The 16,777-nt window shown below is 43.1% G+C and overlaps 1 protein-coding gene across 4 annotated transcripts in view; it reads right to left on the bottom strand.

Annotated features, from left to right (window-relative positions):
- EPHA4 (EPH receptor A4) overlaps window positions 1-16,777 on the bottom strand; it is a 101,425-nt gene that overhangs the window by 17,458 nt on the left and 67,190 nt on the right. For 3 of the 4 annotated variants that reach the window (XM_062499395.1, XM_062499397.1, XM_062499394.1), the window contains exons 6-8: window positions 6,587-6,711; window positions 5,242-5,401; window positions 4,083-4,194 (exon numbers count right to left, since the gene is read on the bottom strand). In XM_062499395.1, the coding sequence (XP_062355379.1) occupies window positions 4,083-4,194; window positions 5,242-5,401; window positions 6,587-6,711 (397 nt within the window). Of the gene's footprint in view, window positions 1-2,623; window positions 2,630-4,082; window positions 4,195-4,498; window positions 4,522-5,222; window positions 5,402-6,586; window positions 6,712-16,777 lie in introns of all 4 variants that reach the window. The other variant, XM_062499396.1, reaches the window with a different exon arrangement.

Genomic DNA, 16,777 nt, shown 5'->3' with positions numbered 1-16,777 from the left:
AGCCGCTGCCTGGAGTGGGGCAGGGGACAACCAGGACTGCCAGGGACACCAGGGTGAGACTGGGTGAATTGATAGGCTGGAAATGGTGAATAAGGAGAAGAGGAAAATGGGAGCAGGTGCAACAAAAACCTATAAAAGGTTGAGTTCAAAGGGGTCAAAAAACTCACAGGTAAAAGGAAGAAAAGACAAAATGGAGTCTCACTTGCAGCAAATCTCCCTGAGCCTTACCATACCTCTCCTGTCAGCAAAACCCCTCTGCCCCTCAGCAAAAAGCATCTCACTTCCCACTCTGCACCTGCCCTGTGGGAATGGCAGCTTCCCACTGCTGTCAGCTGGGAGCCCAACTCCCAGCCTTTGCCTTTGCACTCCCCATGCTGGGTCATATCACACAACACACTATGCCAAGAATAAAGAAATATAAATTAACCATGAAACAGAAAGGAAATAATCCTTTTTGACATGTGAAGACAACCTGATCTTTGAACCCAGCATCACAGCTCCCAACACTGACAGGACTTGTGTTCAGACAGAAAAAGCAGGTACACATACAACCATAAACCAGTGAGAGCTTCTTTTCTTGACACAAGTTACTGGAACACAAATGGCTCCAGTCACAAGAAGAGCATTATTAAAACCCACACTGGATCCAGACATCCATTTAAACAGTTTATTTGCCCTAGAACTTACAGCACTAGTATAACAGAACTGAGTGAAATAATGGGATGATGTTCTGCTCCCAGCTGCTGAACTGAGTAAGAAGGAAGAGGCAGCACAAATCTCACCCAAGGCCACAAAAGACCAGGCCAGCTAAGAGGACTGCAGAGATGGAAAAGACCAGGCCAGCTAAGAGGACTGCAGAGATGGTTTCAGGTATTATACAATTTCTCTCAAAAGATAGAAAAAAAGGGAAACGAAGATTCTGCATTTTAATCAGGATCCTTCAAATTAATTTTATTAATGTTCAGGCACAGATGGGAAATACAAAACGCAAACAGACGTTGCATGAAAGAATTTTAAGTACGAAAAAAATTCTCTTTATCTTATTTTTAAAAAGTACAAGCACCCTCACAACAGATTAAAAAATAACCTTCCCCCACTAAAACTCAAAGACAGCGAAAAGCAAAGGGAAACAAAGGGATTACTGTTGAAGCAATGTAATTGTAGCTTATTAAGTTTAAATAATACCTTCTAAACTAACTACCTACTTCCACCTCTCGCAGTGTCACCTGTTGACCTCTCCTGCCCGGCTTTGGGCAGGACACTGCTGTGTGCCATTGTCTGCAGAGCAGCCCAGGAGCCCCACGCCACGGGGCACAGGGGCTGGGGCTGCCTCTGGGGCAGCTCACCTGAGTGGCAGAAGGGAGCCTTTGTCACAGATCTGAATCCCCTAATTACAGGGATTTGGGCAGTGGTGATTAAGTAGCCGGCATTCAGGAAAAGAACACAGAAGCTTTCAGGAACTGCAGGGGTCAGAGACAGGCAGAGCTACAGGTGGGGCTGGTGATGAAGAGGAGTTAACAGCTGGGGGAATTAGCGGGCACTGAGGTGAAACAGCAGGACCTGGTTGCGTGCCCCTGCTCCCACCTCCTCCTTCCTACACAAACAGGGGCTGGGGGGCTCAGCACCAGGCTGGCACAGCACCTGCTCCAACCCCACCGGCAAAACGTGGGCAAATGTGTCAGCAGAGCAAAGACAGATCCATCCATCGATGACCAGAGGATTTGGTCAGGCCATCTTACTGCTCACAAGTCCTTTTAGAAGGTTTCTCTCTCTCTGTTTTATGCTTCCCCAAATCCTTTACAGCTCATTTTGAGATGCAGCATTACTTAGGAGCAGGGTTTAAGAACACCCAGCCATGTCCTGCCCACTGCCCCAAGGATGTCCCCATCCAAACCTCGGGAAGTTTAAACCAACATTAGGCAGATCACTTCTCGCATAGCAGGACAGAGTCAAACAGCTTGAGCTGCCTGAAGGCAAAGTCCTTTGACTAATTCTGCTGTAAAGATGAATTTTGGGATCTGAATGATGTCTTGAAAAAAGCGTGAGGCTAAATTACCAGTAATAACCCAGTGTTCCAAAGTGGGCACCCACAGCACACACCCAGCTCCCACATTTGGCTCGTGGATGCAGAGAGGCCATGTCTGCAGGTCAAAGCACAGGTCTGATTGTACAAATATGACTTACAGGTCATGGTTAGATTAAAATACCTTCTCACAGGGACTGTCTGGACAGAAAAGCTTTTCCTCATCTGAAGTAATTTCGGAACAAAGCGTAATTATTTTGCTATTAACTTCTTCTGGCGTAGGAACATCATGGAGTATCCCCAAAGTCCACACCTCTAAATGACATTGTGATAGTGGTTAAAATCATTAGAGTAACAGTGACTGTTAAAGTAGATTCCGTTTATTGAGAGCTAATTCCAGCTACTGGAGAGCTGTGTATTGAGGGCTATTAATTAGCAAGGCACCTTGCATTAGTATGCACAGAGTAGTTTCACTGTATTTCACTAGTATTTCATTCATCTTGCTCTGTCTTTTCCCTTCCATGGCCGCTCTGAGAGAAACCAGTGGAGAGCCACGGGACATCCCCATGGCCACCAGGATGCTTTTATCTCCACTGCCACCAGTGCCTGGACCAGGCTTTTGTCCCTGCTGCCCACCTGCTCTGTGGTGCCTTTGTGGGCAGAGATGAGTGAGCAGACAGCCCTGGGCAGTCCTGTCTGAGCCCAGCAGGTCTGGCAGTACCTGGCTCCAGGCAGCCTCTCCTCTGACAGCTTCAGGGCCGATCCTAACGAGAATCAATACAGGGGCAAGGGGTTGACAGTTCATTTTCTAAAGAGTGATCCATTGAGGGCCAATCACCAAGCAGTGTTTATCAGCCTTGGGAAGAGACATTTTTTTTTTATAGGGGGAGAAGGGGAAGGAATCATCTCAAAGCAGCTCGACAGGGTCAATTCTCCAAGGTGGCGACTCATAATTAGAAATCCAATGTATCCTGCTATCAATCCTACCTTAAATAATAAAGTGATCAATAAAAGCAGAGACGAGATTAAGTCATCAAGCTCAGTGATGCTATTTTCTGTTGCAATGGCTTTTAATAAACCTGTCTCTCCACACCACATTTTCATAAGTTCTGCTCTTCCTTCCTCTTGCTAGCATGGAGGCTTTGAGTTGAACGCCCACAGGAAGTGATCACAATGCATGTCTACTTTCCAGATATTACAATCATAGTCACTTAACTGCTCCATAGGACAATTGAAAGAGAGCAAATGAAGAGCAGTTTGAGCCCATTTACAGCTGATGCCATTAAACTGACCAACAGAGACTGACAAAATGTGCATCCCTCAGATCCCAGGCTTCAGATGCAGTAACGATACAACCAGTTTTATCTCAAAATTACACTGAAGCAACATCATGCTGATCTTTTTAAATGAGATCGAACACAAAAAATGAAGACAGAAACACTCACACTGTGTTTCTGCTACACTGTCCTCCCACTCACGGGATTGTTCCTGATGCCTGGGTTGAATCTGGGAGAATGCACAAGCACTTGGTAGAAGATTACCGATGAAATACCTGTCGATCCAGTTCTGCTGTGTTACTGCATCTGATGCTGAATGACTGTGGCTTCCATTTTACAGTCATATCCCCTCACACAGGAAGGACTAGTACAGACTCATAGACTAACACAAAAATCACAGCATAGCAGTCTGATGGCTTAGTTAACAAAACTGCCGTTGTTTATTCCCTGTCCATCAGGAGTCAGTCCAAGAAAATCTACTGTACCCATACCCATTAAACTTAACTTCAAATTACACTAACCACAAGTCTCTAGCTGGCTTGCTTCTCAATGCCAGTTATTGGAATCAGCTTTGCATTTGAAGGGCAAATAGAGCTGGAACTATTGCCATTACATCACATGCAGCTTGGTACTAATGTCGAGAAGATCAAAGCTACATGGGAGAGGGCTTGTAATGCAAATGTACTGTTTATGATGCTAATCAAAGAATTTAGCTTTGTTTGGAGGAGACAAAAAGCTCCCTGATGAAAGAGAGAGAAGGAGAGAGAAGCTTAAGTTCTTACCTCCTGCTGATGACAAAGGCTGCAATGAGAATGACCACAAGAACAACACTGCCAGCCACTGAAACAAGAAGTACTGTGGGATTGGTACCATCACCAATGATAGGGGAAGGAACTGAAAACAGAAAAGGGAGCATTTGTGTCAGACAACCTCAAAAAATCAACCTAGGTAGCACTCCGTGAGCTTTTCTGGCTTACAAGGCAGTTTAGAGTAGCACTCAAATCTACTTTAGGCCTTTACTATATAGTCATTTGAAACAATTTTCCAACAGGTTGCTAATGAGCTGAAGACATGATGTTTGATAATGATTTGGGGAACTTCAGCTCACCATGAACAAGGACTCCCTCTCCTTCTCCCCTCCAGGGCTGCTCAGAGGGTACAATGACTATATTTTTTTGCCTTTCTAATTGCTTTCCACACTTCTTTCCTCCTCCTTTTTCTCTCAGGGGGGCCAGATGATCACTCTGCAACTGACAGTAGGAGAGCAAGTTATTTTAAAATGTCTACTCTCCTCCTGATAGATTGTTTTCAGTTGTTAACATCCTGAATGATATTGCCACTAACTGGCATGACCCTAACTTGATTTAAGGAGGCCTGTATGTCCAAAATAAAATAGGCTTGCTCACAGTGCCTTTCTGCCACTGAAAAGCAAACATTTTGGGGGCTAAATCTGCATGCTTCCTTGAGCAAAGTGAAAAGCCCTACTGACAATGTAGTTTGAGCATTCTTGTCTTTATGTAACTGTCTAAGGAAAAGTGCAAATATGGGAGCTGATGTAGGACACCTAACTGATCTGTCGATAGCTCGTAACAGGGTTCTATTCTCATTGAAATAAGATATTCCAGACACGTGCAAATGTCTGCTTTTACAGAAAACAAAATCTCTGAAGCATCAATGGCTTCCAAGTGTTTATGGGGTGCCTGTTTCCTTACGCCGCAGTGAAGCACTGCCACTGCTAGAACCTACAACACAGCATATCCAAATAGATGCCTGGGGTCAGCTTCGTGGCATCCCTAACAGCCCCGTGGCCACGGAGGAACATTTTCTCAGAGCACACACACCACTGCCCGAGCATCCACGGGACACTCCCAGCACACGGCCCAGGTATGCCGGCACTGCGTGCTCGGGAGGAGCAGCAGAACGCAGTGGCAGTGTCGTTACCTGTGTTGGTGGTGAACTCGAAGGGCCCGCTGAAGTCTCCGTAGCCTGCTGCTGTCCTGGCCCGCACGTGGAACACGTAGGAGGTCAGGGGGTTGAGACCTTTGATGTCCGTGTTCCTGGAGGCTGTTTTCACAATGCGATAGCTGCGCTCGTTCTGGTCCTGCCAACACCAGAACACAGTGGTGATGGAGTGAAAATACCTCCCTGCACCATGAACCTCCAACCCCACCGCCTTGCCAAAACTGTGAGATGGAAGACGATGAGTAACAGCAATGGAATTCTCAAAATACATCCTGAGGGCTCCTGCTTCTGGCCTTGCTCAATCCCCCTCGCACTGCGCTGCATGGGGCTCTGAGCCAGCCAAAAAAGGAGGATGAGGCAGTAGGTATGATGCTCATATATCACTGATTATTTAAGAAGTCACACAATGAAAACCTTTGGAAAACGGCCAAGCATTCAAATAAGATCCTCTTGATGAACAAGCACATTTTAGTCACACATGCTGGCACTTTCTTTATTCTTCCTACTAGCCAGAAGACATATTAAAAAATGCTAAAAATACTTTAAAAAGAAAAGACTCAGAAAATATCTTCCAGAAAGTTCATTATTAAAAATTGTTCTATTTGTGGCTGGAAAATCTATCAGAAAACCGAACAATTCAGCTACCCTGCAAATCAGATGCCTTTTTCTGCATGCAGAAAGCAAGCAAGTAATTTTTTTAAATTAAAAAAACTAGAAGTATGCATGCGCATGTGAGAGACAGCGCATACAAGAGCAAGAGCAGGCAATTGTTCATTTTTGCAGAAAGCCTTCAAAGAAAATAGCTCTTTTCATAATTCCCTACTTGAGAAGTTATTTGAAGGAATAACATCTCCCGCTAACTTGGAAAGTATGAAGAATCTAATTTTCTCTCCTTATTCTCTATTAAAAGCCAGCCAGTCCACACTATCACTCTAAGCAGAGGCTGTCAGCAAACAGATCTTATTATTATGACTCTGTTATATACTTCATTATTATACTTCTGTCTATGAAGTAAAGCTAATGTCTCACTTCTGCCCAACATTATTGACTCTCATTATAAATGTGATTGCTGTAAAAGCTCAGTTTCTAGGTAGGAAAGAAATAACAAAATAAACTCATACCATACAGCATGAACAGCCTGTGAGTCTTACTCTTTCAAGCAACCATTCAAGTGCATGAAATCCTTAACTGGATTTTATTAAACTGAATCTATTTTGTTCCAAATGATGGAATCCTATCTGGAAATAAACCACAGTGGAATGAAGCAAAAAAGCTCTGCCCAAGCCCAAAGGGAACTCCTTGCTTGTCCATTTTTGAGCATTACCTTTTCATAGTATTTGACCTCATACTCCAGGATGACTCCATTTGGCCTGTCAGGCTCCAGCCAAGCCAAGGCAACGCTGTGCCTTGTTATCTCCTTAGCCTGGATCAGTGCAATTGGGGATGGAGCTGCCAGAAGAAAAGAACAAACATACAAAAAAAAATTATAAACAATAATTTAGTTTTAATGAGGAATACGTATTTTTAGTTGTAACTTTCACAACATGAGCACTTTCAGAAACTGTGTTTTTCTTGGGGCGGTGGGGGTGAGGGGAAATTAGAGCTATTTTCTCTACCAAAATGACATTGAATCATCTCTAAGAAAGATTGGGTTTGGATGCTGGACAGTATTATATAGGCGGATTTTGAAGTAGCAACACAGTTGCCTAAACACTGCAATATTCAGGATGCCCAGGTAAAAACCTGCATAAGAGATCATGTACCAAAAGGATCTCTTCTTTTTGTCCTGTGTCATTTTGGTCCACAGTCGTTCTTTTCTTCCATCTCCTAAAATAAATCGATGCTATTCCACTAGCTGTTTACTTTCAAGGAACTATGAAGTTCATGAGGTTCCAATCTGGTTTTCTCTAAAGCTGAGAAACTATTGCCACTGAATTAAGTACGGCCACAGTAAAGCTGAATACATATGATTTTGGTCCCTCCCATTAAAACCAGGAAACTTGTATTTCAAGAGTCTGAGCCAACTTGTGCCTCCTAACATGCCCTGCTTACGCCCAAATCTGTGAGCAGCCGAGGGCCAGATTCTGGCTTTGGTAGCTCCTTCCCAGCCAAAAGACACCAGAGACTGGTCCAGTGTGTGCTGAAATGGCATCTCCTGACCCTGTCCCGTGTGGGGCTGCATTGATACCATGAACAGAATTGCACCACCAAGGGTAAGGGCTGCAGCATTTTTGGAAAAACTCTACCTAGCAACAAGCGAAACTCCAAGACCCTTTAAACTGTATCTGTGTCAGTAATAAAGGCTGCAGTGAAGAAGATAATGGAAAACATCTCTTTGTGCACCGTGCACTGTCTAAAGAGCCCCTGCTAATGCTGAAGTTCAGGTTTCTGGCTGGCTGGAGGACAATGCCTTCTCCCTCTGCCTGTGATAGCAGCAGATTCATGGCTGCACTGGGGAATGGGTTTTCTGAAGATTTATGAACCTGGCTGCCCCTTTCTTGCTGTTGTGTTGCTGTGTGGTCACATCTCTAGCCAGCTGTTATCAAGCTCTTTTGATGCTGACAATAGCTGGGATAAATGGCGGAGTCTCCAGGGATAAGAAGGGACATTCATGAAATTTTTAATCTTATCTAACAAAGCTGTCCTGTATAACCAGAGATTAGAGGTCTTCCTAAATTGAATATATTTCTTCTTTTGTCCCCTGATGCCGTAGCTGCTCTTTTTTCCCCCATTTCCCTTTCTTTTTGTTTCCTTTTCTACCTTTAACTTTGGGATGAAGATCTACGAAAATGCAATAAAGTTAAAAGTATCCTTGAAACAGGTATCCTTGAAAACTACCAAGAAAGGCAAAGAAATAAAACAGTCACTATAAATGAAAGGAAAATTGAATGTTGAAAGCTTCAAACCTACTTGACCATATCAGACAGTTCTGATGGAAGTGAAAATAACTGGTAGATGCTGCAGTCACAAAAGGGTGTCTCCTCGTGATGTGAAACCATCAGGGAGCTGCTTCCCGATTTACTATTTGACAGTTTGGCATCTCTGTTAGAAATGCCTCCAAAACCTTTATCTCTTTTTTTCCCTGTCTGTCTCTCACAGGCAAAGGCAAATACTGAATGACAGAGGAGACTATAAACACAGCCAACAGGGAGGATCCAGGTGTGCTCCATCAAATTATATCTGTGGCATGACTGCAAACCTGCTTAATAACCTCACACTTCCTCAAGAGAGAATCAAACCTTTCTTTAATTCCCCTCTGCAATAAGAATACTGCTCAGCTAATAAATCAGAAATCGGATTTGTTACCCTAAAACACACATGCACACGCCACTACTGATAAACCAAGTGGAGAGAAATCTGCTTAGTTAATCACTGCCTCATGCAGGGCAGACAAGCAATTCTTTTTACTGAGAATCCATCACTTATGCTGGTCTGACCTCAAGAACTGTAGAGAGCAAGTTCACTTTCTTTCCTTTATCCTCTCTTTAACCTCCTTGGTTTCCCATTTCATTTCAGCAGGCATCTATATTGGAATTTACTGAGTCCTTCAATATTGGGCTGGTAAGTGCTGTATGAAAACACATTTCTTCTCTGTTGTAAAATGGCTATTTGCAGCAGAAGAATTTATATTAACTAAGCTTTCTTGTGAAAGACTCTCAGCTTTATATAGCTTAACAAGAGCTTTCTCACATCTCCCAAAAATGGACAACTGATCTTAGGCACTACACCATACTGAAATAAGCAACACACTCTGGCCTTCAGGACACAAAAATGATCTGTACATCAATTCCTTCATTACTCCTTACACTTTTAAGAATGGCTCTATTTTCTTCCTTCCTTCCTTCCCTTTATATGCAAATTCATCCTCCTTAACTTTCAGTATCTTCTTTTGTCCTGGATTCTACAGATGAGCCATTTGTTCCTGACTTTGTTCTGACTGCACATCCTGCCTCTCCATATGCCATACAGAAATCCTAAGAATGCCAAAGTCCCACTACAGAACTGCAAGAAGCCCTTCAGGAGTGACATCCCTGCAGCACAGACTTACAATGGTCTGTGCAATAGGGTGGTGAGCTGAAACACTGAGGAACTTGAAGAACTGGACCAAGTACCCGCAGGGTACTACAGTTATCCCACTGCATGGATACAGCCCTCAGTTACCAATTCCCTCTTCTTTCTGCAAGTAGCCCTACAGATCAGGTTTATTTTTTCCCCTTGTTCTTCAGGATCCACCATCTGACCCGAAAGACTGGACTCCTGGGAGAACAACAGTTTCTCCTTGCACGTGTGCTACCAAAGGTCATAACAGTCTGATCAATATTGTCCAGGACAAATAGGACATCAGCACTGCCAGCTCAACATGGCGCTTCAGGCAGCAGACACAGCCTTCTGAGTGAGCTTGTGCAAAATATTTACATTCTTTGTTCTTCTCCCTTTTGCCTTTAAATTGCCTCTTAGAGATGATGTGAAGATAAACATGTAACAGGTTGTAAAATGATGCTTTGATCACAAGCAGAATAAAAGACAGAATATTCTCCTCTATGTGCGTGGGCTAACTTCATTAGATGCACACATTCCTACATAAAACACATTGAGGACAGCTTGACCAAAAAGAATAACGTACACAATTATAAGATGTTCACAGTTTCCCATGAAACTTATGGAAAGGAGTGGAAGATCACTTCTTTCACTTTTTGCACTTTCTTCCACCCTGCTCCCTTATGTTTGGAAAGAAGCAGTAAACAATGATTTATTTTTCAACCATCACTGCTCACAGCAGCAAGCTTTCTGCCACACGTGCACAGACTGCACATACCAAGCACCAATTCTACCAGAACAACCCATTTCACAGAATGAGGTATTTTGGTGTCTAAAAAGGGGTCTCCCCTTGAACAAAAGCACCAAGTGTAACTTTCCTGAGTTCAAAGCTCAGCAGTTCTCTCCCTTAAGAATCCCACTCCCTACTGATGTGAATGTTGCAATTTTCTTTCATCTACTTCCTCAATAACCTGCCATTAAACACCTACTAGTAGTTTTATTACCTCAGTTCTGAGCTTGCAGCCTACAGAGAGAGAAAGAGCACAGATGTACTACAAAAAACTTCACCCAAATGCCATAAAGCCATATCCCAAGGCTAGCAAGTGCTGAATTGTAGCAGTTTTGAGGCACTTTAAAGGATGGCAGAGTCAGAGTGTCAGTTTTTCATTACTGGTTCAAATTAGGAGGGGTGGGGGAGAATGGAAAGAGGAAAAAAACAGGAAATAAATAGATGCAATAAAGTCTCTGGCATGTAGGCATCCATGAGTGAAAACAGCTCTTTATAAAGCTACAGCACATGAGTACTCAGATATCAAAGATACACAATGCCCAGTGTTTTATTGAAGATGCCTTCTTGCCCACAGCAGGGTGTACTTTCCACTCCCCATGATCTGAATTTAAATGGATCATGTTTACTCAAGGGGTCTTTCACTGACTGAAAAATATACCCACAGTTTGTACATTATCTGAGCTAAATTCAAATAACATATTTAAATTTAATTACTTGAAGCTTAGGGGTTTTCATGCTTTTCTTTATTCCCTCAATTGCACACAACACTTATTTGTTCTTATCAATGGCTATGCGCTTTGTCAAGCATCAAAATTAAATGCTTGAAAGCACTAATGATGTTACTGTGATTAAGGGTTTTTACCTTCCAGGGTAGATACTAAAAGCCTGCTCCATTATTAATTACTTAAAAAAAGAAAAAAAATTTCTGAGAATCTAACACTGAAGAAGAGTCCTCTTAGAAATGAAAACAAGAAAATAAAAGGTCCTCCATTAAAAAAATCTTCTCTTGATCAGGACACAACATATTTAAGGGCACCAGGCGCATTTCAGGTTTTCTCTTTGACTATTTACCTTGTAATACTGTGGGTGTTTACATGAGATTTTGGAAATTATATTAGTAAATAATCTCACAGCAGGAAAAGAATATGCAACACAAAGAATCAAATATGGTTTTTATAATTTTAAAGGCCCATGCTCTGGGCTCTGATCAGATTCTGGTAATTTTATTCATGTAAAAGACCATCTCAATTGACTAGCTGTCACACTGACTTCAGATCAAGGGAAGAGAGAAATGTCCAACCCTCTTTAGTTACATGTATCAGAATAAATTAAAAAGAAGGCAGTTCTCTTTCACGGAATCACAGATTTGTTAGAGTTGGAAGGGACCTCCGGAGATCATCCAGTCCAATCCCCTGCCAAGGCAGGGTCACCTGGGCAGGTTACACAGGAATTAAACCCAATGGATTTGGAATGTCACCAGGAGAGACTCCATGACCTCCCTGAGCAGCTGTTCCAGTGCTGCTCTTCCTCATGCTGAGGAATTGCTTGTATTTTAGTTCATGGCCATTGCTCCTTGTCCCATCACTGGGCACCACTGAAAAGAGCCTGGCACCATCCTCTTGGCACCCTTTGAGATCTCATTATTGCATTAATGAGATCTCCTCAGTCTTCTCTTCTCCAGACTAACCAGCCCCAGATCCCACAGTCTCTCCTCATTAAGAGAGATGCTCCAGACCCCTCATCATCTTTGTGGCATCCACTGGACTCTCTTTAGGTGCTCCTTTTCATTTTTGTACTGAGGAGCCCAGAACTGGACACAGCACCCCAGATGTAGCCTCACCAGGACCAGGAAACATTTTAGCATGACCACAGTTCCAAACATACGCAAAGCTTACGTACAAGCCATGTATGCCCATCAGGATAAGCACAGGAAAGGCTCCTGCAGATGTGTGAGGCGATGTGCACTCCCAGATTTGATGTCTGTGCACGCCTGAAGAGCCAAGCTGGAGTCTGGCATTCCCATTCCTCACTGTCAGCATGACAGCTACGCCTTCTCCAAGGGACCTGCCAGAGTCTGTGGGCTGCCTGTGCACTTTAAAAACTAACCACATGCATATTCGGGGCTTTTTTCATTATTCCCTCTGTAAAAGCGGAGAAAACATTTGCACTCGTGATGATTGGACCAGGCTAGGACTTGGACAAGGATCTAGAGGCCTGATTGCTCAACCAAGCCATTGGAAGCTTCCCAAGACATTCCCGAGTCCGCTGTCTTCCCACCGTCTGCCTCTCCTTCCCCCAGGAATGACGACTGGCGAGGAACACCTCCCAGCCTGGGGAGTGAGACACGCCAAGATTCAGGCCAGCATTTCCACGCTTTCAGTGTTTAAAGCAGAGACTTTAAATCTCTGCCTGTGGAGTAAAGTGCCCTAGGTTCTCCACCCACACGGGAAAAGCCTGGCCAGAGCAGGGAGAAGCAGGGTGACAGCTCAGCTTGGCTTCTTTCTCCCAGTCCTTTAACCAGCCCCAATGCTGCTGAACTGAACTTCCCCTCCTTGTTGCTAGAAATCACACTGCTGAGGGAAAGCACCAACTTGGCTACAGGATATTCTCACAGGACACCTTCATCCCAAAATAACAGGCATGAGGGACCTTCCCTTTACTTTCCAGGATCTGCAACCCAGTCACAGACCTCTGAGAAAAACAAGTGACAGGCTCTCAAACCTAGGGACCAGCTCACATCAGTTATTTGTAATGATGTGTTCATAAAGAATGGGGCTAGAAAATGAGATTTTAAAGACTGTTAACACAGTATTATTATGTTTTAAACATTTCCTCTGTTTTAAAGTTTTCATTTCTTGCCTCTCCCAAAAGAACCTGTGCTGCAAATCTTGCCAAACCACAAAAGCTGGCTCTGACTTGCATCAAATCAAAGCTTGCAGGAAAACCCAGGCTCTCAGCAGTAACAAACAGTAGTAGTTGAGGATTATTAGAGTGCTGTACTTTTACCACCTAAGTCCAGATTAATTTCTTGGTGACTTGCAGTGGCTGCTGAGGATCCACAAAGAGCCTGTGCATTTTCTAGGCTGCACATCCAGTTCTGTGTCACCTTAGCACAGACTACTTCAACGTACCAGAACTGCTTCAACTTAGATCAAAACTATTATAGGAACCTAGATGTGACCACAGTTCCCTGTGGTTTACAGCAGAAATGAAGGGAGGATGAAGAAGATTTTGCAAGCCCAGGGGATGGCTTGTTCTGGTGATCAAAGAGGGCCAAGCTCTTGACAGCAATACATTATTTTCAGGTACTGGCTCCTCCAATTTTGAAGGCCAAATAATGATGTCAGCTTATGCAATGCAGGCCTGGAATTACTCCAAAGATCCGAATCTGCAACCTACAATCCCAAACATTGCCTTAAACCAAAGGATTATAGAATCTACATAGCATTTAGCATGAGATTTGTATTGCAACTCAAGCATGGGGTCTGTTTCGTCTGAAAACTGCTTGTTTTCTTTCTGCTAGCTTGCTAAGAAATCCTGTTGGCATGTTCTGACAAGGGTAACTTAATAGTTGCCAACAGAAACATGGCAGAATACTGTGTATTTCCTGTATGTACGAATGCCAGCTTAAAACAAACAGGAAAACAAGCCTTTCAGTTGGAAGGCAATTTATAAAATCTATCTGAACATCACAACCACTTAAAAACCCCAGCACCGAAACATTTCTAAATGCTAGAATGATTAACATGGAAGGGTGAACATACTTTGAGCTGTGAGCTGCTCTAGAAACTCCAGAGCTATAAGTAATTTGTTAAGATGGGGCATTAGTCAGCAGCTGTCTGACCCGAGCAGGTTTGGAGCCGCTGGTCACAAAGCAGGTCACGCTGCAGTTACTCTTCCCTCTAGTTGAGCTTGGAATCTGACCCACTATAAACAACCATAAATGTTGTAGCCTAAAGAAGCCAACGCTGATGCTCCACTGCATTATATTGGCATGAGAGAAGCAGAAAAAACAGGCCAGGCAGTCCAAAAAAAGAGAGACTGCTGTGGGCCAGAGCTGTCACACTTAGAGGTAGGACCCCAGGACTGAATTTGGATGGGACACTTGTGGGAAGGATGTGCTGTCATCAACCTCTCACTTCCCAGATGCTGGTCCAAGCAAGCACAGACCAAGAGAAACCCCTGATGCTGTGACACAATGTACAGCACCCCTGAGGGCAGTGGCTCTGGGGAAGCTGAAAGGAGGAATTAGAGACCATAACCCCCAGTTATTAAAGCAGATAATAACGTTGGAAAGGAACATTCCCCAACAGTTCAAAATAAGCAGTCTGGAGCAAAATGCCACACTTAGCATCTTCCCTCAGGGCAATTCTGCCTCACCCACATGCCCTGCTGTTCCTCCCAGGAAGCCAGAAGTAGCCACCAGAGTTAATTCCTCCCCAGAAATAGCCTTTCATCCCTGCACTGCTGCACAGGAGGACGATCCGCTGAGCTGCCTTTTCTGAATGAACTCCACTCCCCCCCAGCCCCTTCCACCAGGAAATCAAAGCTAGTCTTGAAGAAACACCAGTTACCCTCAAATGAGACCCCTATCCCATTCTCTAAGCCTTTCCTCAGGCCAACCAACCATCCTTCCCTGCAGCCATCCTCCTGCCCACAGTTAAGACATCTGCACACACGTCATAAGTCAACACACACGAGGGGAAGAGCTGTTCTTAAATTGTACAGAACCAATGACATAACTTACTGTATCTGTGCCCTGCAAACCACTTGTTGTGTACAGCTTTCAAACCTCATACAACAGTCTTTCAATAGTCCATAAAACAACATAAAAATATTGACCCTGCCGTTGTAATAGCCCAAAGGGGCAACCCTTTGTCTCACAGGGCACAGGACAGCTCTCACCTGATGCCCCATGTCTGTATCTATGAACAGAAGAAAGCCCCATTTCTGCTCTCTGGTCCTTTCTTATACTTACCACCAAGTCACCTGAGCATGTGGTTACCCCAACAGTTACGGCATAAAGCTTAATCCATTATGGGACAATAATATGTGATCTGGCACCCAAAGCAACAAACACATCTCCTAATGCTGTTCTCCTTGGCTCTCGCACAGTTACTTTTTATCTACTTGAAACATGGATGTCTAGATGATGTATACACATGTGCTAAATAACGTCCTTCGTCACTTATCTTCAGCATTAAGAATATTAGATTCTGTAAAAAGTACTGCTTAAAAGCCTTTTTAAAATCCAAACAAACAGAAGCCTCTGCCCTATTTGCCACTTAGATGCCTTGAAAATATTGAAGTATCTTCTGAACAAAATAAATAAATAAATAAATGGCATGACTCATTCTGCTAAAGCAGCATTCGCTATTTTAATAAATAGATTTGGCCACATTGCCTCATCCTTGCTTCTGAAGTGCTTCAGTAATAGCAGAGACTTAGACTTTGCCATTTGGGTTTCTCAGATCAATCATCTAAAGTCACAAATGGCAAGACTCTTGAGGGAAGAAAAAGTAATAAAATTATAAACATTTTACTTCCACTGTGATCCACAGCCCCAACAGCAACTGCAGGCTGGGTTTCCTGAGCCTGTGGTACCCAACAGAATCTAAACACAGGACTCACTCAACAATAAACATCACAATTCTCATCTTAACACTTGAGAGCATAAATTGTTTCAAAGCCACCAAAGGTAAGGAACTTCAGCCATATTTAGTTTCAACTCCATCACGCAGAAGAGGCTGGTGCAGAAGGTTTGCATTTACATATTTACATTGCAGCTGAACAAGCTATAAATTTTAATTACAGCTGATATTTGGAGCTGAAACTCTGGTGAAGTGTCTTCTGTACAAAAGGTTAGAGGGATTTGACATGATCTCTGTGCTGTTGAGAAATGCTTGAGATTGAATCAAGGTTTTGGTTTTCTGGGCTCAGGTTAGTAGCACTTTGTGAAGGACACTGCTCTGACTGCACTTGGAGACCCTCATTCTTCCAGGATACTGCAAGACACTCTGCCATCCTCCTCCATCAAAGTATCTCTTCTCCAGAGAACAAAGATACTCTGTTCTTTTGGAAAGTACCACAGAGAATCAGACTGCAGCACTTAACTCACACTTGGAGCTCTCCCACCAGGCCTTTTCACTAGAACTGAATTAAACCCCCTTTCCTTCACCCACAACAGGCAGATTTGTTCAGGAAATTAAAAATCATTAATAGACCCAATGAGAGAGAAAAAACTCTGCACACAGTGTTGCTGCAAAAAGCAAAATTACCTATGTTTGCCATTCATTAAAAAAAAAAAAGTGATGAGGTACAAACTGGGGAAGAGTCCTAAGCATCCTGAAACACATAAACCTTAAAATTAAAATCTTAGTTCATGATGTCAGTAGTCAATTACATCATAGGTGGCACATAATTAAACTTATAAAGGGGTTTCGTTATTTTGGTTTTATGCTGTTTTAAAACATATGTTTTATGTTTTTTTACTGCAAACCAGTGCATTATTTGTTTTAAAACTGTGTCAATTGGAAAAACCCCAAGTGGAATCAGCAATTAAATATTAAAGGTGACTGCTTCAGTGTAAAACACTCCAAAGAATAACTGGTTTCCTGTGCAATGCAGGAGCCCTTACAAAGTCTGAAAAATTTAAATCCTAAAAATAAATAAATAATTTTTTAAAAA

This window comes from Cinclus cinclus, chromosome 10 (genome assembly GCF_963662255.1).
Source record: "Cinclus cinclus chromosome 10, bCinCin1.1, whole genome shotgun sequence".
Classification (NCBI taxonomy): domain Eukaryota; kingdom Metazoa; phylum Chordata; class Aves; order Passeriformes; family Cinclidae; genus Cinclus; species Cinclus cinclus.
Note: the sequence above shows the minus strand (reverse complement) of the source record. Positions and strands in the feature narration are given on the sequence as shown.